Source organism: Pleurodeles waltl, chromosome 3_1, assembly GCF_031143425.1.
Source record: "Pleurodeles waltl isolate 20211129_DDA chromosome 3_1, aPleWal1.hap1.20221129, whole genome shotgun sequence".
In the NCBI taxonomy this organism is placed as follows: domain Eukaryota; kingdom Metazoa; phylum Chordata; class Amphibia; order Caudata; family Salamandridae; genus Pleurodeles; species Pleurodeles waltl.
The window spans coordinates 1954501222-1954528141 of NC_090440.1; the positions used below are offsets into that span (position 1 = coordinate 1954501222).

The 26920-nt window shown below is 45.5% G+C and overlaps 1 protein-coding gene across 5 annotated transcripts in view; it reads left to right on the plus strand.

The window, feature by feature from the left end:
* Positions 1-26920, plus strand: part of ABR (ABR activator of RhoGEF and GTPase) — an 826710-nt gene that overhangs the window by 555911 nt on the left and 243879 nt on the right. For 4 of the 5 annotated variants that reach the window (XM_069226275.1, XM_069226276.1, XM_069226277.1 and 1 more), the window contains 2 exons: positions 5424-5528; positions 6053-6113. In XM_069226275.1, coding sequence (XP_069082376.1) covers positions 5424-5528; positions 6053-6113 — 166 coding nt within the window. Of the gene's footprint in view, positions 1-5423; positions 5529-6052; positions 6114-11825; positions 11937-26920 lie in introns of those variants that run through there. The other variant, XM_069226279.1, reaches the window with a different exon arrangement.

The following is a 26920-nucleotide window of genomic DNA, read 5'->3' on the forward strand; positions in this document are numbered from 1 at the left end:
GTATCCATACTAGCGTATGATTTGGAGGGTATTTTTCAAAACGTCATCTTTCTTACACACTTGCTGCCTTTTGAAAGGCACAAATGCAGCTAAATACAATAGGTAATTACAAATATTATACTATTCTATGTTCCTACAAGTCTCGCGATTAAAAATGGTATCTCAGTTGTGTGGGTAGGCCTAGTGCCTGTGACAGGAAATGGCCCAAAACGCAGCATGGATGCAGCATATTTTTCCACTGAAAACTGGCCATTTTTCCTCAATGTGGTTAGCTCGAGATTTTGGGCCCTAACTCAGCTGAAACCAAGGGAAACCTAGCTAATTTGTACATTTTTTTAAACTAGACACCTAGGGGTATCCAGGGTGGCCTGAGTTGCATGGCTCTCACCACAATTTTTTGTACCCAGAATCCCTTGCAAACCTCAAACTTAGACTAAAAAAAAAACACATTTTCCTCACATTTCTGTGATGGCAAATTCTGGAATCTGAAAGCAGTCAGAAATTTCCTACCACCTAGTGTTCTCCTAATTCTCCCCAGAAAAATGGTGCGCAAAACACATTGTGGTGATAATGATAACAATGGTGGGTGTGCTAATTAGTCCTCGAAACTGCAACCATGCAGGAAAACCAATCAAACCAAGACATCTTTGAAAAGTAGATATCAAGGGGAATCCAGGGAGATGTCACTTGTGTGGATCCCTCAATGTTCTCTTACCAGAATACCCTGAAAAGGTGAAACATTGAATAATACTATTTTCCTTGCATTTCTGTGACATTAACTACAGGAATATGCAAGGATCCACAAACGTCCTACCACTCAGCATTCCAAAACTTGTCCAGATAAAAGCGATACTCCACTGGTTACTGTAGTCACCCTGATCCCTTAGCTCTGGTGTTCCTTAGAGCTTAAAAGCATTTTTTTCTAAATTTTTGCTGTGATTTCACAGTGGATTCACAGATACGAAAAAAACGCAAAAAAAAAACGCATGCGCTTCTATGCTTGTATTCTATAGAGCCACCGGAAGAGCCAGGTCCTGGGGGCATTTATTTATATATGCGGGGAGGCCACCCGACCCCGCCCCCCTTCAGCTCTGGGAACCGGCACCTCCCCAGGCCACTAAATAAATGTGATGCGGGAGGGGCCGCAGCCCTGGGAACCATCTCCTCCCTGGGGCACTAAAAGAATGTGGTGCGTTGGGTGCGGCCCCTAGACAGCCCTGGGGAGCGCCACTTCCAGGGGGATTGTTTTTATTTGAATGCGGGGGCCGAGCAACCTCCCTGCGGTCCCAGGATAATGGGGTCAGTTTCGGACCCCCACAGCCCTGGGGACCACCACCTCCCCAGGGCTATTTTAGTTGGAGGGGACCACACAGCCCCCCTTGAGGACTCGCACATGGCCCCGGGGACCATCACCCTACACAGACCCCCCAGGGTGCTCACCTGCCAAACAGCTCTCCTTCACTGCGAGCAGAGGTTTCCTGTGTATCCCTGCCTGCAGAGGAGACAGAGGTAACAATTGCTCTCAGCTTTAGCAGCCTCCTCTCTGTGACAGCAATTCTGACTCCCACAAGAGGTGGACCGTGGGGGCCTTCAGGCTTGTCGCCACAGTCCCCAACATTGGGGCTGGGTGCGCGGAGGGGCACCCAGGTCACATGGCTGGGCTCAGGGAGGATGAAGTCTCCAGGGCAAAGACCAAAAATAATAATTATGCAACACCCTGGGAATGGGGGTCCCTGGGGCCAAGATCAGCCTGGGGAGGGGGGGCCATGCGCCCCCCTCCCGTCACCCCCCAAAAATGTAATCATTAGCTGCGCGCCCCAGGTGATGGGTCCCCAGGGCCGAGATCGTCCTGGGGAGAGGGAGCCGTGCGGGTTGGGTTGTCATAGGGGTTGAAATCAGGGACTGGCTGCAGGCCAGGCCCTGCAGCCAACCCTGGCCATGCAGGGTAGGGTGGTTATAGGCATTGGCTACAGGGCGTGGCCACAGGTCAGACCCTGCGGCCAGCCTCTGCAACGCGGGTTGCGGTTGTTTTAGGGGTTGCCCACAGGGCCTGGCCAGAGGCCATGCACGGTGGTGGTTGGATTAACATAATGTAATTAAAATTACTTTAGGTTAAAAAAAATATAACTTTTGTTGAAAAAAACAAAGATTACAGGGATGGTATAGTTAGGTTCTGAATTTACTCGTACTAAACCATAGAAATTCATCAGTAATAATAAGAGTTTTTAAGTAACTATAACTCGCGCCCTCGCCATTCACTGCTAATTACCCCAGATATTACAGCAGTAATGAGAACTTCTATAACATCCTTAAAAGTATAAATTAAACATTAGCAGTCAAATTTTTGAAGAAAAACCTGTGCATGGCGGGCGTGATTTATAGTTACCTGAAGGGCGCAAGTTATAGTTACTTCAAAGACCTCTAATTCTAACTGCTGAATTTCTATGGTTTTGTGCGAGTACATTTAGAACCCGGCTATAACATCCCTGTAACCTTTTGTTTTTTTCAGTGAATATATATATATATAGAATATATACACACAGAAAGAGAGGAGACAGATTTATTTCTCTATACATAGTGTCTCTCTCTCTATATAGCTAGATAGCTAGATAGCTAGCTAGATAGATAGATAGATAGATAGATAGATAGATAGATAGATAGATAGATAGATAGATAGATAGCACTTTTAAAAAAAAAACATATGTGGTTTCCCTAGGGGCAGATCGCAACCCCTACGGAAACCACACATGTATAAAAAAAACATTATGCACCTATAGGGGATTGATCCCCATCAGTTTCATTGTGGGTTTATATACTTTTGGGGGGGGGGGTTTTCACCCTCTGGGGGGGGAACAATCTCCATCCCTGGGGAAAACTAGTATTTCTTTTTTAAAATAATGCCACTGTGGCGGTGGGTCCCTACCCCATAGCATGATCCCTGGTGCCTAGGGCCATTTCCTGGCTGTTGATTGCAGCACAGCTGCCATCTACTGCCAGGAAACGAGCCAGGAAGGCATCGATGGGAAGGGGAGACTCTTACCTTACCATGGATGCCTCCATTGTATCTAGGGAGGCCGTTTTGGCCCTTTTTCCCCACTGGAGTGGGGAGAGGATGCTCACCAGCTCCTCCAATTCTCAGGTAGGGAAAACAGTGACATCAGCACGCCTCGTGACATGCTAATGTTGCAGATGGGTGGGGGGGAGCGAGACACACAAGAGATACCACGTCTCCCCCCAAGAAGTAAAGCACCGGAGAATTATTTTAAGCCCTCCCTGGTGACGGCCGCCAGACACACAAGGGAGGTTGTGCACGTGACAGCCATTGGCAGTCAGGCACACTGAAGGGGTTGATGAAGTGATGCTTTTAAATTCTTAAGGTGACCCCTTGCTCCCTTATATTGCTGGCTGTAAGGTTTAGAGGGTGGAGAGGCGATTTGCAAAAGTGGCAGCAAACAGGGCTCTTCATGTCAAGGAGCTTAGGGTTATTGTACTTGCTTAGTTAGGGGGCACAGTAGGTCATTTGAGGTGTAGGAAATGAGGGACTCATCTCTGTGTGTTTCCCATCTTAATGGCTGCCACTGGCCATGGTCAGGACGCGGACGGGCGCGGACGGGCTTGCCTTGGGTGCGCCTTCAGCACGCTTGCTGTGTGTCCGCGCTGCAGTCATCCTGAAATAGTAATTGTGCTATGGTGCCTGAACCACTAGAGCGCTGCCGTATAAGATGCCAGGAAGCATTCCATCCCTACATTCCATGCACCTTACAGCACTCTCTACTCCTGTCATCCTGTGTGGAGGGGGCAGCCCTTCTACGCCTGCAGGGACAGTCATGGAGGTAGCACTTGCTTTCTTCATAGATGCTCGGGGTGGGGCTAGGACTGCTCGGCCAGTGCCCTGAGTGCACAGGCAGCTTTCGCCAGCGTCACTGGGCGCGAGGAAAGTGGTGACATACAGGAACGAATCAAAGAACTGCGAAGGCTCAGAAAGTAACATCTGCGACAAGTTTTAATGCACAAGTGGAAACACACATTCCACAAAGCAGAATTATCAGCGGAAGTATGTAACTGGATGTCTTGCAATAGCTTACATCGTCCTGTCCTTGCCTTTCCCCCTTCAGTGTCTTTTTCTGGCTCCCTACTCCTCAGTTTCCTCTCTCACTAGCGCTCTCTTTTAGCTCTCCCATCTCTTTAATTCACTCTCCATTCCTGTTTATCCCTGCCATTCGTTATTTTTCTTTTGCTGCCTCTCACCCTGTCTACTTCTTCTCGTTTCTCTCTTCCAGTATTTCTCTTTCAGCCTGTCTCTAGCTTTCTGTGTTGTTCTCCCTCTTGTATTTCTGTTTTATGCTCTTTATAGCACCTGCCTGTCTTCCTCTGTATTTCTGTGACTGTCTCTTCCTCTCTTATTCTGTCTCTCCTTATTCTTCTGTATTTCACTGTATTATCTTTTGTCTTTATCCCGGTGTTTTTGTATCTGTTTTGCTGTTTCTCGTTCTCCACTCTCTCTGTCATTGTCTTTTTCTGTGTCCAAGTCCCACAGACTGTCCAACCACCTGAAGGTACAGAAATGCATGGGGAGTCTAGTCGTTTCCAGCACCTAAGAGGACAGCACTGTGCTGGGTCCACAATTTACTGTGCAGTTTCACGAAGAGAGGTGCATTGTTGACCGCAATGGGCTCCTACATTAGTGGGGACGGAATTGCGTTGTTGGTCTATTCTGTCCCAGCAATTCTGAACCAGCATCTGCAGGGACAGAAGCGTTTTGTGGCCACAATCTGTCCTGTCATGCGTGGGGGTGGGGTGGCAGAAATGCATTTTAGGTGCATTCTTTGCCAGCATCTGCTGCCTTACCACCTCTAGGGACAGGCGTGTATGATGGCCACAATATCTCCCCAACATCTGTGGAGATATAAGTGCCTTGTGGGCCCAAACTTTGAAGCATCTGCGGGGATAGGCGTACCACGTGAGCCAAATCTATCAGCACCTTTGGGCACAGTAGTACGATGTGGATCCGTTCAATCCTAGCACCTGCTGGAACAGAAGTCTCTGCCCAGATCAAATAGGTATAGGAGGGATGGGGCTTGCTGTGAAGCCTCTGTGTGTAGCCAAAACTGGGAGTAGGAGACTCAGGATGAAAAATTGTTATCTCCTAACTTTTCTTCTTTTTCTAAAGTTTTTGGGTGGCAAAGAATGTTTAACCCCGCTGTTCGTCGTCCTTGCATCACCTCCGATTACGATGAGGACGGCAGTTTAGACCAACCAGTGTGTGTAATCTTTGCTTCTGTGTTTCCATGGACCCTGCAGGGCTCTGAGGCATGCATGGGATTGGCTGATGGGGGAAGGGAGTGTTGCTGCACGCGCCGTGGCATGTCCTGGTCCTTGAGTGATGGAATAATAAGCAGTGGCCTGTTATCTCTCTCCTGCAGGCTAGCCAACTCAGCGTATACAAAGCCTTCGTGGATAACTATAAAGTGGCTCTGGAGACCGCAGAGAAATGTCAGTCCAACGACCAGTTCAAGCAGCTTTCTAAGGTGAGTGAGGTCCCCTGAGGAGGAGGCAAGCGTGCACTAATGCCCATCGATAAGTGCAGGAGAGAATTATTGGAAGGACACTCCTTAGGATGGTGGAATCGTCATCCCTGGGAGGACCTGAAGAGATCCAAGAGGCACATATCAAAGTTTGCGCTTCTAGCTGTGTGTCACCGCACACCCCCTGACACTGTGTGTGCTATTGGGCAAGATAGTATCATCTTCCTGTACTAAATGTAAGTCTTCTGCAGTTAGTGCTTTGGACCGCGGCTGATGAGATGCAAATACATGTATTTATATTTGTGGTCGAGAATGGTTACCAAGCGTTTTTAAATCAAACTTCCATGATCCCTTCCCCCACTGCTCTGCATCGGCCAGTGCCCCAGAATCAATCTTCTTGTTGAAATGAACATGTAAAGCCCTTTCACCAGCAACCCCCTGCGCTGCTCCCTTACTGTCACCTAGGGATGGTGAGCACTAACGTCTTCACCCTATTGGAAATTATAGTTTTTTTTTTTTCTTTTTAGGAACTAAAAGTAAAAGGACCTAAGGATTCAAAGGAGCAGCCAACATCGGTCACCATGCAAGGTAGGAGCCTCAGCTGTTCACATGTGCATTCGTTTCATGCGTTTCTTCCCTGCATTTCCCTGTTCCAAACCCCCTGCTCTCCATTTTCATCTCTGTCCTCTTACCTCTGTGTTTGTTTCAATCATAATTACATGAAATGGTAAACCTGAGATTAGATGTCAAATATTCTAGTTCTGTGGCTAAAGAGTACCCACTGATGAACCAGGTGCTGTGGCAAGGGTAGTTACTTGGCAGTATTTGTATTAGATTTTGATATTTCCCACTGCTGTTTCAAAGCTTGCTACTATTTTATTTGATTTGGATAACACGTTTGTTCATTTTTAAAACTCATGTCTCAAAATTTACAAAGGCGAGCACTAAGGCTCACTCCAGGAGAAATTAAAAGGATTTGAATAAAAATATAGTAGGACTGCTATTCACACTCTATAAACTATCTTTAAACAAGCTATCTTTTAAGATGGTCTTCGTTCGAGGAGGAGGATTTAGAATGAAACTCCAAAAATGCACTATATGAATCAGAGACCTCTGACTCCCCAGCAAACATAGCCTGATGTCCCTGCATGTGCAGTGTCTCCCCACAGGAACAAAGTGCCCTGTGAGGAGATAATGGAAATTTGCCCACCTTATTTGAGCCTCTCAGTGCTAGACGATGGCTGTGAGGCCCATGGGAAGGGAATCCCTCTCCCCTAACCTCATAGCGCTGGTCATATCTGTGAGGCCCAGCAAAGGGAACTCATGTCGCCTGGGCCTTGCAGCGCTAGACAATGGCTGCAAGTCCCAGGGCAGTGACCTCCTTAGAGGTCTTTCAGCATTGGCGTGGCTGTGAAGCTCAGGAGAGTGGTGCCTCCTCCCATGAGCCAGCAGCACCAGATCATACTTGCGAAGTCCAGGTAAAATTCCCCTTTTCCTAGGGCCTTGCACCTCTGAATCATGGTGGGGCCGAGTGGAGAGGACACCCCTCTTCTAGACTTGCAGTGCAAGACCAGTGCTGTAAGGCCCAAGTAAGAGGGTTCCCCTACACTAGGCTGCCCACGCCTTGCAGCACCAGTCCATGGTTGTGCGGACTGAGGGATTAGGGGCCACTACCCTAAGCCTCATAGCTATAGTGTAGCATTGCAAGGAGTAGGGGCAGACTTGCCCCTCTCCTGGGTCATGATCCAGTGCTGTGAAGCCTATTGGAGGTAGGCCTCCTCTTCTGTACTTGCATTGCTACACCATGACTGCGAGGCCCAGTACGTGGGGGGTCATGGTACACAATGCTGTACCATGGCTGTGTGTCTGGGTTCATGTCAGGGGCATAGCTATAAGTACTGTAGCTGGTGCAGTGCCACTGGACCCAGGGATTTTAGATGCTCAGTGTATCCAAGTTATGGTGGTACTTTTCTGTGAACCAGTAGATGAAGGTTAGGAGATGGTTTTACTTTGCACCAAGGTCCATGGCACCATTTCTGTTTTACTTGCCTCTCTTCCATGGGCCTCGCAGCTATGTTCCAGCACTGTGAGGCCACGGCGATGCCTGTCTCACAACACTGGACCATGGCTGCGAGGCCCCTCTGAGGGGTGTAGCTACTAATAGTGTGGCAAGTGCAGTTCCACTGTGATTGTATGGGGTTATGGCCCATTGCACGCAAATGATGGCTGTTTTTTATTGTATGTTAGTGATCCAGGCCAATTTACCTCGTTTCCTTGCACCAGGGTCCAATGCACCACTGATGCACCAGTGGCTTCCCACTCTTGGGCCTCAGAGCTCTGGTCTGCCACTATGAGACCTAAAGATGAAGTGGCACTGGAACCCAGGGGAGTTATTGGTCCAGTTTACAAACATTATGGGTGTAATTTACATCTAGCTGGTGGACGGGAGGGGGGGAATGGGTTGAATGGTGGGGGTGGATGGTTGGGGAGGAGAGTACTAGAGTGGACCATTTACCTTGCTTTCTCCAAGGCCCATGGCACCATCGCTACATTTCTGTCCCTGTCTCCTGGGCCTTGCAGCTATGATCCAGCTCTGTGAGGCCCAGGAAAGGACCCCCTTCCCATGGACCTCACAACCAAGGTCCAGTGCTGTGAGGCCCAGTGAAGTAGAGTGGCAGAGTGCTGGATTGACCCTCATTTTAGATGTTTGTCCTGCTGTGAGTTCCTGCAGAGCTCCATATTTCCAATTGTTTTGCTCAATGCGGGACTGATGCAAACAAGCAGGGTAATCAGTAGCGGGTCTAAAGTAAACAGGCCAGCTGGGAAGCCAGGAACAGTCCAGCCCAGAAAGATGTCCCATCCATGACTCTGGGAACAACCACTGTGCAGAGATGCGACGAACCAGCACTTGTTAATGTGGTAATTGAAAGGAATTACTTGTAGCACAGTAGGTGACCTACACCGGTCAATTTATGTGCTTATTTGTTTACATTTAGAGGTGCTAAAAAGGAGCAATGTAAAAACTGAGCATGAAAAAGCACTAAATGAGCAAGCACCCACCAAAGTGGAAGCCTTCCCTCTGGCCTCACAGACCTGGTCAAGCTCTGCAAGTTTTAAGCAGGACCATTAAGAAGAAGAACAAGCATTTGCAATTCAATGGGTCTCGCATTTCCTTGACTTAGAGCTATTAGCGTTGTAAAGTCCTAACCAGACTTTTATTGCGACATGAAATGAAAATGAAAATACAGTTTTACATAAGCGAGCCAATTTAAAGTGCCACGCCATGAGCGTGAAAGAGCACACAAAATGAAACTGAAGTTTGCTCACAGTCAAACGTATTGGCAAATGTGCCGCGAAATCACGCTGCATAGGAAATAAAAAGAAAAAGTAGTCCAGAAACCATACTGAAAAGATGGAGCCTCGTATGCTTTCAGTAGTTGCCCGGTGCGCTCGAGTAGGGCTAACCACCAGAAAAGGCATAAAATATGCATGACTTTCACAAATAAAATAAAGCAATTTTTAAAAGGCAAGCCCATGAACCAACTAAACTGTATGTGGTGGGTGTTGTTAAAAGCCCACAAAGGAATTAGAGCAGGCTAGAGCCCTTGCACGCTTGACCCTAAAAAGAAGAATGGTAGAGTGCTTGAATTAATTTCGGCCCCTGATAATTATTGAAGTAAGCAGTATGGCTTTTGTTTTGGCTGGTGTGCTACATACGTGGACCAACCATGTGCAAATCAGACTTGGTCCTGCTATAGAAAGCATGGAAAATAACCAGCTTCTGTTTCTTTTATCCAATGTTTCTTCTGGTTTAGAAATGAAAGTGTAGGCCATGTCGGTAAAATCCTGACCAGTTGCAACCCTAGAGGCCTGGTCTCCCACCCTGTGACCTGGTAACTATAGTCCAGCACTACCAGTCTCAAGGAAATTATCCTGTTAGTGAGCCAGGCTTCCTGCATCATTTAACTGCATTTGGTCTTGTGCTGCAGAATTTGGAAAATCACACTTTACAGGTGAAAAGAGATAGATCCCAAAACTGTTAATTGAATGTGCATCATGATAATTTACAAAAAGAAATGCACTCTGGAACCACATACGGGTATTCTAATAATTAGCATAAAAACGTTTAAAGATTGCAGAGGACGTTGATAGGGGACTTTTAGCCATGGCTTACGGCACATCATTAAACCCTTTTAGCCTATTTCATTGCATTGTAGTAGTTTGCGGTATTATTCAGTGGCTTGTTTAAAGCTTTCAATAGAGGTCAAGCTGTTATGTACTGCTTTGTTTGCCTTCATATCATTTGTGCTCAAAAATTGTCTGTGCCACACACCTCATTTTGGACTGGGTATCTGAGAAACCATCTTGGAATTTGAATCCACACTGCCCTGCCCCTCTCCCCCCCTTTCAGGACATCCTACATGCTGCAGCAAACCTCATTAGGGCATGAAGAAGTATGATCACATCACCTCTCCCTGATGGAGCTCCACAGGCTCCCCTTGCCAGCCCTTACCACCTTGAAAACCAGCTGCATTCTCTACAATGCCCTCACAATGCATTAACAGTTCACACACCAGCTACCGTCTTATCGCTGCTTAACTTTATGCTTGTCTTTGACCGTGTACAGCGACCCACTGCCTTTTTGTTAGGTTTGTGCTATAGAAAAGCCATATACATATGATTGACATCCCTGACCACTTGGATGGCAACCTTGCCATCTTCAGTGTCTCTCCCCACACCCGCACCGAAGACACCTTCAGTCGGAAGATGAAGAAGTGCAAAAAAAAAAAAAAAAAAAAACAAGGCTAAAGGCCTTCCTCAAATATGCCCCAAGGATCTCGAGCAACATACCCATATTCAGGACAGCCCCAACCCAGCTCCAGTCTAGGAAAACCGCTGAACACTTAACTCTTTGAAGACCTCAACATCATGATGCCTACCACTCCACAAACCAGCTATGGCTCCTATCAAAGGTTGTCTGTGAATCTGCTTTTAACCCTTTACACCTCTCTGCTGCATTTTGTCTAGTTTTGTGCTTTATAAATATCACATATATACATAAATGTTGCACTAATCTGGTAATTTGTTAATATTTGTTTAAAATTATACATTTTAGATAGACTTAGGCCAAACTATTTCATCCACTATGACTAATACAATGTATTTCCACTTAAAAGAATGTTAAAATATAGGTACCTAATTTATTAGCATTTGTCATGCTTGTATTGTTTTATTGCTATCCACGTCTTGAAAGATGCCTCCTGCAAAGTCCCTTAAACTAAGCCAGAGGACTAACAGTTAATTGATTACATTTCCTGTAAGGTAATTTCCTGTGATATCACATTGTATACAGATTAGATAGACCTCACATTTTCTTTCTGCCAAGGGCGCCAAAAATTCTAAAACTGTCCCTAATTTGTCATCTTGTGTTGCTTCTCTACCTACTCGTCTTTGCTGCTTTCTCGTGGTCTTATAGTTTCTTCTCTTCTTTTCAACGTATTTCAAACTGTCTTCGTATATTTTACTCCTCTCCATTTGTCACCGTCCTTATGTGTCATATACGTTCATGATGCTTTGCTATCTGCGCTCTGGCACTTTCTCATTTTTATTCTCTAGTTTACCTTGCTCTTCTCCTTCTTTTTGGTCTCTCTCATACATTCCCTCACTTCACATACCTGTATCACAATTTCCCTACCTTTCTATTTTTTTCATCATGTTTTCTCCTTTCAACTTCTTTCTGTCCCTTTGTTTCTTCTTTAACTCCTTCTCGTTCTGTTGCTGTCGTCCTCTTTCTTCCTTTATCTTTTGATCCCACTTTTCTAGCCCTAGTTTCACCATTTCAACACTCACTTTTCCCCCCACTCTCTCACCTTTTCTCCACACACTCACCTCTTCTCACCTCTTCACCTAATCTACTGGAACTACCTCATTTTCTCTCAGCTCCTCTCCACTTACTCCCTCTCTGCCCCTTTTTGTTGGTTGTACTCTGTCCGCCTCTCCGTTTAAGCTCCTCTCACTGCCTCACTCCCTCGTTACCCTCTTCACCCCTCTTTCTTGTGTTTTATTCTCGGATCCGAGTCTCGCGCCCCTTGTTTGCCGCTCTGCCCTTCCCCTCTCTTGCCTGCCGTCCTCGAGCGCTGCCCGGGCCGGTGGTGCAGACGGTTATTGATTGTGGCACCTTAAGACACGGATCTTTGTGCTCCTGCTGAAGAAACACTGACACCGAATCCCCTCTTTGAGATGCGGCGCCCGTCGCTCCCTCCCTGCCTCCCCCCTCCTCCCTCCATTGTGCGCCGGGGCTGCTCGGAGCGCGGCGCGTGCAATGGACGGAGCGCAGAGAGCTCGCGCCTGAGAGGGAGCCTGAGATGGAGATCCTGCTGGTCCTGAGGCTGTGCTGTAACTGCACCTACGGTAACGACCCCAGCCTTTGCGTTAACTGAGACCTGCTTTTGAAGCGATGCGTTTGCTGTTGTCCATTTCCGCTTAGAGTTTAAACGGCAAACTCAGGAGGGCTAGACTCCTTTGTGCTTTAAAGGGATTCTAGAGGACAGAGGTGAAAGCACGGATAAACAACCGTTGTTTCTACGATATCACTGTTGGTACTGGATGCTGTAGGAAGCAGCAGCGAGGGGGCGGGGTGGCTCCTATGGCTTCTACCTGCTGAAAAGGGGGATCGCATGAAAAGGATGACTATGTTGCATGGTTGCTTGGTTTGGAGAATTTTTGCAGCCAAGTCATTTGTATGTTGCAAGTTTAAGATGTAAATTTGTCACGCTAGCGCTTGCATGTGGCATTGGGCGCTTCACAGCGGGTAGAGGCACAGCAGCCTTTTCGAACTCCAGTCTCTCTCTCTCCTTATTAAAGCAGCGACGCAACCTGGCGTCTATAGAGGCAATTGTGTAGGCTACTTCGAAAACCATTGTTGAACTCGAATCCTTATTTATTTTGAGTTTTCTCGTAATATTGTGTATTTTTCATGAGATATTTTAAGGGGGCGCCTTTTAATTAGTGGGAACACCAACACTGCCCCACGCTGCAGTGTCGCCGTTTAGTTGTCGTTCATATAGTGAAACGGTCAGTTGTCGGCGCCGGGACGAGAGCCCCCGGCGCTCTGCACTGTTCGTATCTGGTGCAGAGGGTGATGTGAAGTGGCAGACATCGGACAAACCCCAGAGCTCCAGTGCGTCTGGCTTCTCACCGCCTCTTACGTTTCTTTAATGTCTGTTTTGGTACACGTCCTGCTAGAAGAGAGGAAACTGATGTAGCAGTCAGGCGCTGCTCTTGGAAGCACTAGTGACGCTGCACAGGTTTCAAGCCGCTGTCGGAAGGCCCCTTGGCAGGGGAATCGGACATCTGTCCGGGTTTTGCTTCGCTAGGTACATTCTGTGGTGGCGCCGGTGCGTGGCCAGTGGGCTAAGCAGGAAGGCGCTCAGACAAGGTCACGAAGGGACGGTGTGGGGTTGGGGTCCGAAGAAAAGGCAGTAGTTGTGGTAATGGCTTTCATCACCCTGGCCATGTCAATGCTTGCTTTGTCATACATTTTTTTTAAATATATTGTTGGGGAAGCTGATATGGCTTGGCTTGTGGAAGAAAAAAAATGGTAAAAGTAAAAAAAATATATATATATATGTTGGTCTCAAAAACCATTAATTGCCGAGGTGGTCCCAGATACAGAAGGGGACTACTTTTCTGTGTGAATGTGCTCCTCGTGTAAGGGCAGATTGCAGTCAATTACAGTGAAGTTAGGCGTTTGTTGAAGTGGGCGGACCCTCTGCCCCCGCCTGTTTGGTATATTGAGCTGAATAAAAACGTGAATGAGAAATTAGCAGACCAATGAATGAAGAGGGTTGACTATATTACAGTTTTAGTGTAATCAGACGTTCTTCCTAACGCCCGACCTCATGATAGACGGGATAGTTGTGGGTGAAGTATGGTGCAGGAAGCTAGGTTCCATTGGTAGGTAGTACTGCTTGAAAGGCGAAGGTAGTGGGTAGAGTGAGAGTTGTTTTACAGAAAGTCCATGGTGTGCCAGTGGCAGATATGAGAAGGGAAGGGTTGGCGGCGTAAGGAGACCTAGTGATGCTATGTTACTAATTTTTGTACAGCTTACATCTGCCGTTGGTATGGGCGTGTAGAGCTGTGGGTGTTGCTGAATGGTATTTCCGTATGAGATTGGGATTTCTGCAGCACAAAAAGACAGCATTTCAGAGCTTTGTTGTGACTTTTGTGGTGGCTAGTTGATTGTAGGTGTCTAAAGTAGTAGAGGGAAGGCGTGTACACCAGTCTGCAGTAATTTTTAGGTGGAATCTGCTTGTCTGGCCTACCAGGCTGTGGGCTGGTGGATACACTTTGGCTGGCTTGTTGTAGCTCTTGCTTGTATGGTGTGGGCACGAGTAGTGTTTTAGTATGCAGAGGGGCTCTAGACAGTATGTATTTTTGTTTCAAATTCATTGAAGCAAATGGTTGGTTTTTCATTGGGCCGGTGAACTGTACTTTATGGAGTAGGCTCTATACAGGCCTGGGTCTGAGTTCTTTTGCATTTGCTAGGATGTGGCTGGTATTCTGTGTGGGGGTCATTGGTGTTGTAATGTTTATGTAATTGTTTTTAAGAAGTAAGGCTGTTTGCAGCGAGTGCTGTTTGACTGAATATTGTGAATTGTTTGGCCTTTTGTGCTGTGTTGGTTCTGTGGGATGTTAGTGCATCCATCACGTTATGTCGTGCTGGAGGGAGGCATTGCAGTTGAAGTATAGATATCTTTGTGTCAATTGTACTCGATCTTCTTGCAAATTAAGTCTTGCAACATTGTGCTTGGTGCTATTGAACAGCTTCATTTCAGCATCTGTATAGGCTTCAGAGCTCAGCTGGTTGTGTGAGTTTGTGGTGTTGTCATCCTTTACACCGTTTTTGCGCACAGAGGTTTCATGTCACTGACAAATCCCACATCATGACATCAGACCAATGGCTACTTCAACCTCGGTTCGAATACATCCTAATATCTTTCAGAAATGTGGCACAAGTAGCCTCAATCAGCAGAGCTTCCAACGCAGCATCCCACAAATCCAGAGCCAGGTCTGAAGCTGCTCTTCCTCTGTGTTGTCTTGGTGACCCAACGATTTCAAGTAAGCTATCCTGGCTGTGCCTGTACTGAGAACCTGCAGTGCTGGAGCGGTGGAGCCTCTGGTGGACTATGTATAGAAGGTTCTTTTGGTGTTTGTTGTACACGGTAATAGCCCTGCTCCTTTTGACCTCCTCCATGTTGAACCGAGGGACCATCACGAATCAGAGGGTGAGCGCTTACTCTATAAATGATAATACTTGTAGGGCTCCAAAGATTTGCTTAGAAGCCAGTTGACAATACTCTAAGGTGCCTTATGCCACTATCCTACAGTTTTGTCTCCTTATCTCACTCAAGCAGATTATTTTTTCAGCTCCGCTTTCTTTCTCTGTGGCTGTTTTCAGATAGTTCTCTTCATCCTTTTTCTGTGTTTCTCTTTCTTGCTCTGGGTCAAAGTTTGATGATGAAATCCTGGTCCATAAAAAATAGTTCTGGTGCCCATCCCCACAAATTAAGCAATGTTCGTAAGCCTCAAGGGACCTGAATCACCCAGGATCTATATATTGGTTAGCGGCTCGGGATGAGTTGCACTTTCAGCTAAGGGAGAGTTGTGGTCTGGGCTCCTCCCCAGTTGAAGTGGCAAGCCTGGTGTTCTGTTCTCACAATTGCTTCTAGCAGTCTTTGATGCTTGTAGTGGCCAGTGCGTGGCCTGCAGTACTGGCAAGGATGGTAGTTATTCACATTGTCACCACTTTCTCTAGCTCCCAGTGCTGCTTTTAGTTGAAAAAGGGCCACACCGTGACTTTAAAGCTACATATCTGATCAATCCAATCACTGAGACAGTTGCTCTTTGCACTGGTCCGTACTTGACCAAGGATCACTGCAGCCGATAGCAGCGGCAGCTGCCACAAATTTCAAGGGAAGGAGCGGTGGGGCGGAACGTGGGAAATAAAATAATAATAAAAAAAAAACATACCTCTGCCCACTACTGCCGCCGCCGGCCTCCTTGCTCTTCTGCCGATGGTGTTGGTGTCCCAACAGTGCCTGAGACACCAGCTCAGGCTCCCCATGAAATCCTGGCGCTGCTGTCCTACTATACCCAGCACGAGAGCAGCGCCAGGATTGGTCTGAGCGGCTTGGTCTGCCGCTCAGACAGTGCACCGGAGTCTATGCAGTTTCTCCAACCTGGCTGGAGAAACCTAAGTTGGCAGCTGAAGATGGCCGGTCAAACTGATAGGCGCCCTTAGTGCACTCACTCCACTCTTCCTCCCCTCTCCCCTCTCCCATGGTGCAGCCCGCCACTACCTGCACATGCAGCCTAAGCCAGAAGCTGAAAAATAAAACAATAGTAAAATATATTTTTATTTTTCAGCTGCTGGCTCAGCCATGCCACTGGATTCAAGCTAGCCTGGCTGATGAGGGGTGAAATCCCGAAACCGGTCCCAGGATGCTTGTTTCCAGTCCAGGGAAGACCTGGCCTAGCAGTTCGGGCTGGACTGTTCCCATGGGGAACAGGGTCAAGACTGATTTGCATATGGCTGGGTCCAAACTGGAATGGCATGGGCAGCAAAAAAACGATGGATTAAACCCAGATCTGTGACTGGGGGTGAATGTTTGACAATGTTCAGCATTCCGTCCATCACTTGTTGTTTTTGCATCGGGCGTTGCTCCTTCGCCATTGCAAACAATGGGAAATATAATTGTGGAGGGTGTGTGCATGTGTCTGATGGGCTACAGACTACACTAAGCAGATGTGGAAAAGAAATGGGTTTTGAGTGGCTGAAATGCATTTAAATGTTTATCGTTCTGCAGAGAGAGCAATGTCCGTCTTTGTGACCTGATAAAGTGCTCATTTTGTTATAGATGTGTATAGCGTGTTTATTTTTTATGTGTTATAGTTTGGAATGTGTGTGGTTGTAGTGAAGTGTTAATGGAGAAAAATAAAAAGATGAAGTATTGCGTGTTGTAATTTAGCTCGATCACTGATATTTACTTCTGGCCACATTCCAGTTAGATTATTTGCTCACTGTCAGTCCAGGCAGGGAGCAACAATAAGTAAATCAGTCCCTTGGCCATGCCCCTAAGTGGAAAGGCCCAGACACAGACCCTATGCTCACTGATTTCCATTGGTTGGTCTCAGTTTGTCGTGACATTGCAGCTGGTACTCCTTGTAATAACTTCATTCCTGCACAAGGGAAATGCTGAAGCACAAGGTATCTTCATGAGAGGTGTAGCATCATTAGAGCTCAGTCCCAGTCAAGGGAGCTCCAAAGTGCTTTATATTCTATTAAATCGTTGCCATTCTTCCAAAAATGCCATTTGACTTGATACGTGCCTCTTTGTGAAAGTGATTACACAGTTGTGATGCACCATATCGTGAGCTGCCTGGCATTATTTAGCCTTGCCTCGCCTCTACGCAGGGGTGTAGCTTCAGGGGTGTGTGTGGGGTGTTACACTCCCGAATAAATGTATTTTGTGATAAATAGTTGGGTGTGGGTGATTTTAGTCAGGTATGGTGCGGTGTCTGTCGGATTCCACAAGGAATTTTTACACACAGACAAAAACGCACACACTCTCTCTCTCTATCTGTTTAGAAAAACTTCAAAAATGTTGGTTATTTCACTAAATAATGCACTTTCTCTCACTTAGTCCACCTACTAATACACATTCCTCTCCTTTTCCACTGCCCCATAAGCACCTCTTGTGCGCCCTACTTATTGTATAATGCATTTTTACATCATGTGCCAGCATGAATCTGAAAGTAACACCCTCCACCCCCAATCATACTGACCAAGTTACGCCCCTGCCTCAACTAACTAGAGAAGATCAACCACTTATTTCCTGTTTTCCTGGGTTGCAATTATGTCCACATGTCTATTTCCAGAATTGCCCTAGAGAAAGCTACATGGTCCCTCAGTGTAAAGCTGATCAGAAGTCACACACTTCTATAAGCAGTTTTGTTTCTTCTGGACAGAGGAGAATTGTACAAATTGGAGCTAATCAGTAAACTCACCTTCTCAAAAATCTAATGAAATCGTATTTTTAGAATGACCTTATTAAAATATCTATTTACTCGGAACAAAATGGTTGACTGTTGCCACCTGTTTGTAGTGCCCTAACTAGGCAGATCTTGTTTTGTTAGCTCCTCTTTAGATTTTCTAGATTGGCCAGTGCTTTCTCAGTAGTTTTTTACATTTACTTTCTAGCGGGTTGTGGGTTAGGCTGTGGAAAAGGAGGATCTCACAAATCTGACCAGACGTAAATCATAAGGCTAAACAGTTCTTTCCTTGGTAACTGTTACCAACTTCTTTCTCAGTTGCATGGGTTGTGTTTCCATGGTAGCTCCTTTGCTTCTCTAGCTTGGGAGGTCATTCCGTGGATTCTGTTGGCAGTTCCAAATAGACCAATATTTTCACTGCAGTTCTTTGCACGTTTTTGTGATTTCTTGGTTGGACAGGTTGTTTGTTTATTTATTTTATTATTTGTAATGTGCATCGCATGCCTGGGGTCGGCTTCTAGGTGCCACTTATATATGAGAAGCCAGTAAAGCAAAAACAAAGGAGGACTTGTATGATCGGTTAGGAAGACAGTATATATATATTTGTTGGTTTTGCGTACTGTAAGTTCACTGAATTCTGCTTGGGGCTCCTTAATTAAAAACTGTCTGTCCAAGACCTAAACAAGTGCCTGTTTTCCTGAAATCCTCCAATTCTTAATGCTTGAATTTGGTTAATGCAGAGCTTTGACTATTTATTTTCTTAAAACATTCATGAATGCATAGTTTTTTCATTATCCCAAGGGATGTTAGTGCTTTACAGGGTTTGGGAAGAGGAGATGAACGTATTGTGGGTGTGTGTGCGCGTGTGTGACATGTATGCATATGTTTGCTACAATAATGCACACAGAGAAATAGTAACATTTGCAGATTTGTTTTCGTTGCCAATGCAGTTCATAGGTGCACTGCTTTGTGGTGATCGCTTCTGCAGCAGGAGCAGATTGATGGTACGTTGTCAGGTGACTGAGGTCTAAATGCTTTTAGGAGAGTCTTGCATTAGGTTAAGGATGGCCCTTTCTCACATTCTAATTTTGAAGCAAATCCTGAGAAAGAATGTGGTAGTGTGGGTCTCTCTTTACGCCACTGGGTTCCGATGTGGGGCTTATTGGATCTGCAAGGAGTCTGTGTTCCTCATAAAGTATATTTATTTTTTGGAAGTTCGGTGTGTTACATTTCAGGATTTTGAAGGATAGGTTCTAGAAAAGGCCCTAGCCAATACATTTGGGCTTGAGCTTCAACTGCCATAGCCACTCTGGTACAACCATGACCGTGTTTTGACCACCCCCTTAAAAATCCCTTTTAACAAAGTGCTTTAATCCGATGTTTTAATTTATTTATTTTGTAGGCTCATTTTAATCAGGTTAATTCTCTAAACGTTGTTTCTGCCCTAAATTCATAATAATGAAGTGGCTTCCAAATAAAACCGCGCCCTTCAGTCTATAAAGCCCCAGTTTGATATCAACAAACGTAATGATACTTGATTTATCTCCGTTCTCAGTCAATGCAGCCTAATTGTATTGATCTCTGGGACTTAGAAATAGTGCACAGGCAGATTTTAATATTGATGCTTATTTAGGATTAGTCTCAGCCTAGGTGGAAAGCATACCATCAGTGCTTAATTTGTAAATTAAGAGGTGCCGGTGCTCAAAGCCCTTCTCTTAAACACGAGGCTGCTGTAATTAAATCTGCCAGCACTAAATACTGAGGCTGCGTAATCCTGAAGCCACCTCGGGCCTCTTCAATCCATTTACGGCCTCCCCTGCCCCTTCAGCTCATCCTGCAACTTTCTCCCTTTATGACCCTTTTTAGTTTTTCCTTCTTCCGTCTTTCACATATGTGTCTTTTGTTCGCAGCAAATGCTTGAGGCCTAAGAATAAGCCCCGGCCCCTCACAAATAAGTGCCGGTGCTCAGCACCAGAATCAACAAGCACAAATTAAGCGCTGCATGCCATGTAGCTCACTGGCCAAAATGTGCTGGCATGGCAGCCTCGCAGGAGCTCACACTACGAGAAGCCTCCAAGCACTAGCGTGGAGGACTAGTATTTAAATATTTTTGGGTGTGCTGGCAAGGGGTTCAGCTCCAATCAGTGCAAGAGGAATATTCAAAGTTTAGCTGCTCCGCCAAATGGGAGAAACATGATTCATTCACTATCTCCCTCTGGAAACCAGACTACAAACCAGACGTGAGAAAACCCCCGCCTTTTATGGAGTTCCTTCCTCAGGCGAGTCATTTTTCAGGCTGCTCTACACACTAGAGAGGACTGACCTAGGTAGGAAGTGTTGTGTGCGATCCCACAAGCTAAGGCGCCCATGGTACAGAGGTAAGAGGTAGGGTGCTTTCTGGGTGGAAGTGGTGAAGGAAGCAACTAAAAGCCATCTCCACTGAGCTGACCCTCCAGTGGACAAGGCCTTTGCTGCATCACTTAAATAGATGCGCAGTTACCATGCATCGTTCCATTGCCAAGGGACCGCATGGATTTTCCTAGGGTTATCAACAGACCTTGCTCAGAGAACAACCAAAAAATGTTGTAGTGCTAAATAAGATCATATTGTCAATGACCAGGAAGTTGTCCCACAGTGGATCAAGGGATGCATGAACTAGCCATAGGTACTTAGTGCACGTTCCACCCAGCAGCACCATTGGTCTTGTGAAGGGGGAAACTGGGACCAGTATCTTGGGAGTCACTTGGATTTTGGGCTGCTGTGTGCCAGAAACTGACCCTCCACATTGGACGTAAGATCCACACGGGATGCGATGACACACGATGCACACTTTCAGCACTACAGGGTTTTGTTAGAAACAACTAGAGAACTGTGCAAGTAACTCCTTGCTTGACAGTGTTGACATCAGTGCTTGTTTCTGCTCTCGGGTCTCAACCTAATCTACTCGGCTGATAAATACTGTCTCCTTAACCTTAGAATTACTTGTCTAGGCAAACGAAAAGGTTTTCCAAATCAACCAGACCGGCAGCACCCACAACACCTCTGGTTGGTACCAGATGGAGGAAGTGGATTTACAAGCAACTTATTGTACTGGCTGACTGACGTCGGACGGGGGCAAGGAATAGGCCCGGGCACCAAATTAAAAGTGCCCCCATTAGTGAATTAAATAGCTAAAATAAATTGCACATATTTGCAAGTGGGACAGCCATGAACTTGAAGGCGCGCGCTAGACAAGTGTTGTGCAAGGTGTGGAAGACTGATTGGATGTGAGCTTGCAGGAGGTGATATTTATGGATAATATCAGGGAAATCAACAGCAAGAACCGGCCGCCGGACCATAAAACAGGCCCTCAAATAGCTGAAAACCGACCCACACACTGACTTGAAAGAGCAGCCCGCCGGGCACTGCCTGATTGCCCTGCAGGCCGGTGCCAACCTGCTGGCTCAGCCGAGTGCACAGTTTCTCCCACGGGAAAGAAACAGTCGGGAAGTAATCAGCTCCCTGATTTGTGAACTAAATCCGTGAAGGTGGCGGAGCTCTTATCATAAACGACTTCCTCCAGACCTGACATCAGCGCAGAGAGAGGGTCAGGCTGCCAGTCGGCATGCCACCTCAGAGCCGAACTAATCACCCGGCTGCGAGGCACGTGGTGCCACCTAACAGGTTCCACTGCAGGCTTTCAGGATCAGACCTGCAGCTTTTCTTCTGTGCAACTCACGAAGCAGATTTTCCACTATATGTTCTCAATGAAATAGTCACGGTTTTCACATGTATCCGTGTCCCCTTGACTCCGGAGAACTCTGGGTGCGCCCTGGACTCATTCGCACCCCCATGTGAAGTGAAGCTGACTGCTGTAGGGGGCACAGAGGGAGCTTAGGTGGGAGTACCAGTGCCCTGCTTTTGTAAACTGCCCCACCACACCCCGCTGCCCTTCTGTGACGTCCGCGCTTGCCACGGTGTAGCATGGCTCCCACGTGCAGCAAGTGCAGTAGCACCAGGGCCCGGGGGACATGGGAAGCAATGCACCCCCATTCTGGCTTTATTTTACGCTTTAGCCTGGGGACGGGGCCCATTTGCTTCGCTTGCCCCAGCGACCACGACACTACTGCTGTGCCGCAGACGCCGCCTTCTCGGTTCTCGGTCTCCGAGGCTCCTTTGCACAGGACAGATATATTTTTTTTATCTGTGTCATGGACGAGTAGTTTTATAATCTCTTATTTTCTTCTGACGAAGGGAGCTGCTTTTGTGTCTCAGTTCAGACAGTACCCTAGCTTGGTTTCTCCTTGTATTTCATATCACACAGATGATTTTGCTGCCATAAGCCTCGGTTGTGTTGCATCTCAGCATCAGTGATTGGCAGCTTTGACACGATGGAGGTGTTCATAGCGTTTAATGATATTTCACGCTGTAAAAATGGTACCACTTCTCGGGGGGAAGGGGGTGGGAGGGGTTGTGGGGTTCAAGCGCTTTACTGCTTGATCCTGGTAGGCCGAGGGGAGAAGTCAGGGTCGCAGAAACATCTCCGATCCGTGCCTGGATTTCTTAGTACACACTTAGCTTTGGTGTTTTTCCGGAGGCATCGGGACGCTAAATTATTTTTTACCTAGCAACACGACAGACCGTTCATCTTTTTCCAGACTTGCTGAGATTAAATAGCGGCACTGCCAGCTGCTACCAAAGAAACAGCCTTGTGCCGAACCCCCTGTCAGGGTTTCTCGTAATGCAACCATATTAATAACATTTTTTTACAACTTTGAATGTATTTGTTGTCTTTTATACCAAGTTTTCCTAAATCCAGAAATAAACAAAGCACATTCCTTTGTACCTACATTCAGCCTTCATGGAAGCTGCCGCCAGTTCAGTGCACGTTTACTGGTCTTCATAGATAAGAGCAAAGGAAAACCAGCATTCGCAATGCAATAGGTCTCGCATTTGCTTGAGTTAGAGCGATTGGCATTGTAAATTCACAACTGGACTTTTCTTGCCACATAAATTGTTGAACCCTGCCTCATTATTTCATCTCCAGTGGCCCTGCATTTAACTACAGCACTTCCATTTACCTTCTTCCTCTATCTGCAGCAAAAAATGAAAATGTTGCCATTTAGCATCCTAATTTAAATCTGCCATGTTAATTCCAGTAGAATACCACTTTCACCACCCCACCATCAGAGTTCCTAGCTGGCTAACACAATTCCCCCCAAAAAGACAAGACCGCCACAGAGGAGTAACGAGAGAAATAAACTAGAATGGCCACCCAAACATATCAAGAGAGTTCAAACAGTTATAGTATAATACGGATGTTAAATTGGCCTGAATTATGGTCACAATTGTAACAAGGAGAGATTATTAAAACATATACAATTCACATATAAACATTTATCAGAAATAAACCTTTGGCATTGGACTGTAATGCTGAAAGAAGCCCACCGAGGGCATCATAACAAAAATATCATTTGTGAGAAACATAGTTAAGTAACCATATTGTTAGCCCCAAGAGGAGATAACCCATGAAAAAATACAGGAGAAAGTAATGCTGTGTAATCATATAGTTAGCCCTAGAGAGCATTTTTAGGGGTAGCAGGCCTACTGCAATGATATTACAAACAAGGCCTTTAAAACAACACTTTTTCCAGCTGTAAAACAAAAGTTGTAGCCATGAGTTAAGCCTAAAAGACACTGAGTGGTGAGAGGGGTTGTTATTTTGGTATCCCATTAGCCTAGTGGGGGGATCCAGAGATGATGTAGACAGAGCGTTCTGAAGGTAGTCCCATTGTCCTAGGACCACCAGAGGCTGCGTTATGAGCAAAAATGTTTTGTAAAAGTAATGCCCTGCAAAGTATCATGGGGCGAGTTTTCATGTCACAAATAATATAGTATGCTGACTGCAGTGCTCAGAACAACCCTTAAAGGACACCACAATAAAAATAGCATTTGAAAGAAACCTGGTCATGTAACCATACAGTCAGCCATTAGTGAGTATAATCTCATGAAAAAAGAATGGGCAAAAGTAATGCAGTGTAACTAGATATTTAGCCCCTAAAGGGCATAGTGCATTACACATTTTCAAGGCTAGCAGGACTATTGCAATGGTGTTACAAACAAGGCCCATAAAACATAACTTCTCCCAACTGTAAAGCAAAAGTTCCAACCATGACAAAGCTTAAAAAGATAATGAATGGTGGTAGGGGTTATTATTTTGGAGTCTCCACTAACATAGTATGGGGACCAGAGATGATGTAGACAGAGCACATTGTGGTCAATGTTTTGAAGGTGGCCCCATTGTACTAGGACTACCGTAGGCTGAGTTATGAGCAAAAATGTTTTGCAAAAGTAATGTACTGCAAAGCATTATGGGACAAGTTTCCCTGCCACGAAAATTTTAATATGTTGATATGACTGTAATGCTTAGAACAGACCCTAGAGGACCCCACAATGAAAATAGCGTTCATAAGAAACATGGTCATGTGACTGTATAGTTAGCCCCAGGAGGGCATAACCACACAAAACAATGACAGATAGTAAGGCAGTACAACCATATATTTTGTCCCTAGGAGGCATAATACATTACATATATTCAGGGTTAACAGGCCTATAGCAGTGATATTACATAGAAGGCCCTTAAAACACAACATACTCTCAGCAGTAAAACAAAAGTTCTAGAAATGAGAAAGGTTAAACAGACACTGAATGGTGGGATGGGTTATTATTTTGGCGTCCCCCACTAATCTAGTGTGGGGACCCAAAGATGATGTAGACCACGTTTTTGTGAACGTTTTGGTGGTGGTCCCGTTCCTAGGACCACCATAGGCTGAGTTAAGAGCAAAAATGTTTGGAAAAAGAATGCTTGCAAAGCATTATAGGACGAGATTCCAGAGTGCAGTGTATATTGTATTATCAGCTCTCCCACTGTGCTGGGAGAGCTGCTTTCACTTTGAGTATTTCGGTTGTAGTAAAACATTCACCAATTTCAAGTGTTATAAGGGGAAAGCCACAAGAAATGACTCTGATTAAGTAACTGCGAACAATATGACGAGCGCTCGAAATACCGTTGATTGAGTTCATGCTATTGTGCCTGTTCATGCCATGTCTGCCATGTAGCACGAAGGGGAGAGACAAATGAAATAGTTCTCCCACTTTGAAGTGTATCGGCAATTGTGCAATAATCCATGTAGTCTGCAAGGCGTGACAACAACAGCCTCAAAGCGGGACAAAAGTAAAGCAATTACCAATGATATCAAGTAATTTTTGAAAGGCAAGTCCACAAAGGAGTGAAATTGATGGGCGTGGTTAAAGGCCCACAATACTTATAATAAATCAGAGCTCTTGCACCCTCGACCTAAAAACAGAAAATAAATAAAAGAGAAATATGCAAGATAGAGGGGGTGATTGCAAATCAACCATGGCATGGCAGAACTTGTTATTATAAATAAAACTTGTTTGGACAAATCCAAAAGGACTAGTTTGCGATTTGAGTCCTGGCTAGAATATAACAAGCATTGGTAAAGCCAATAGGTCTTGCCTATGCAAGACCTATTGGCTTTGCCAATGTGTTTTTAACCATGTTGCAAATGGCTAAAAGTAAAGATAAAAAGCTTTATGGCACAGCCAGCATTGGCTATGTTATAGTGTTTTTTTTTTTTAATACTTGCAGCTATGCTGACTGAAGCCAACGCTGCTGTATCATCTATACTTTAGCGTCCCTGTAGATCTATAATTTGGGGTTCGCAAGTACGCTCCCGAATTTTTCATGTGGCTCCCTGTTCAAAATGGTTAAGCATTAGTTTACAAGTTAATTGACATGAAAGCAATCAAGTAGCTAGGGTGTCCTGCATAGTTAACTTTTGGGCCACCTTCATTGTAAAATACATTCTGCAACAAATTTGTAAAATATAAAATAGTCTCTTCAAAAATTCCCAAAAAGTATTGTATTCGCATGTAAAACTGTTTCATCTCAGTAGTAGTATTTTTTTTTTTCAGGAATAGTTTTCAAACATGAGTTTCGTAACGTTCATGCTTCCACCCACCCTGACAATGCCAATAGTGAACTAAAAGGCAAGTCAGTTATGTGCACGCGTTGGATGGCATGGGTTGCTATTTTACATAGACAACATTTTAGTAAAGAGAAAAAGTCTCCATTATTTGATATAGCGCACATCCTGAAGGTATGTATTGCAAGATCATAATAATATATGTAATGATAAAGAACAAGCATTGGCATAGCCTATAGGTTTCCCTTTGCACAATCTATTGTCTTTGTCATTGTTCTTTGTGCATGTTGCAGATGACTATAATAAAGCTGTGAAGTAACAAAAAGAGCTGCCGTCTTAGGGAAATGGGTTTGAGTCTTGCCATCGGCTCAACATCCTGTGATCCTGACCAAATCATGTAATCTCCCCAGTGCCATAACGAAGTGTCTTTGTGCAATATAACGGGTGCTCTTATAAAGCGCTGAAATGATTTATAGAACATTTATGTGCTTTTTATAAAAACTGCTTGTACCGTGAATAAAGATGATCCCAACACTTTTAAGGTGTGCCAGTATCCTAGGTGAGGAGAAGAGGAATCCTGCGAGGGAGGAAGCATGTGAGGGGAGAGAGGAAGGGTGAGGAAGCGTGGCAGTGGCGGAGGCGGCGCATGCATTGCACCACAGGGAGCACTGAGACCGCAGACAGTTACTAGGGAGCGGGGAGATATTGGCCATAGCTGGTTCCAAGTTGGTAGTAAAATATAGCAATAACTGGTGTTCAATGGGTTTCCTAGTCCTTTTGGCCCTGTGCCACTGCACCTGCTGCACCACTTAAAGCAGGGCCGTAGTGCCTATACAGTATCTGCACTTGTGACTGCTTGTTTACCAGTAAAATATAGCTACAATTGGTGTTCAGTGGGTTTCTTAAAGACTTTGGCCCCTGTGCCACTGCACCTGCTGCACCATTCAAATCATGGCCCTAGTGCCTCAAAGGGAACTGCACTTGTGACTGCTTGTGTGCTAGTAAAATATAGCAATAATCTGTGTTCAGTGGGTTTCCTAGAGCTTTTGGACCCTGTGCCACTGTACCTGCTGCATCATTCAAATCATGGCCCTGCTGCCTTCAAGGTAACAGCACTTGTGACTGCTTGTTTGTTAGTAAGAGATAGGCATAGTTGAAGGTGGAATACATAATTATTGTGTAGCTAAACTTAAACACAAAGACTTTAATACAACATTTCCTTTAAAATAATCCAACTCTCCAAAACGAGTTGCCACGGATGGCATAAATAAAGCATATGCTTTACACATCAATGTGAAAACCAAGCATTGTTAAATTGTGTTACAATGTGGCTGGCTCTTTCCTGTGGAAAGA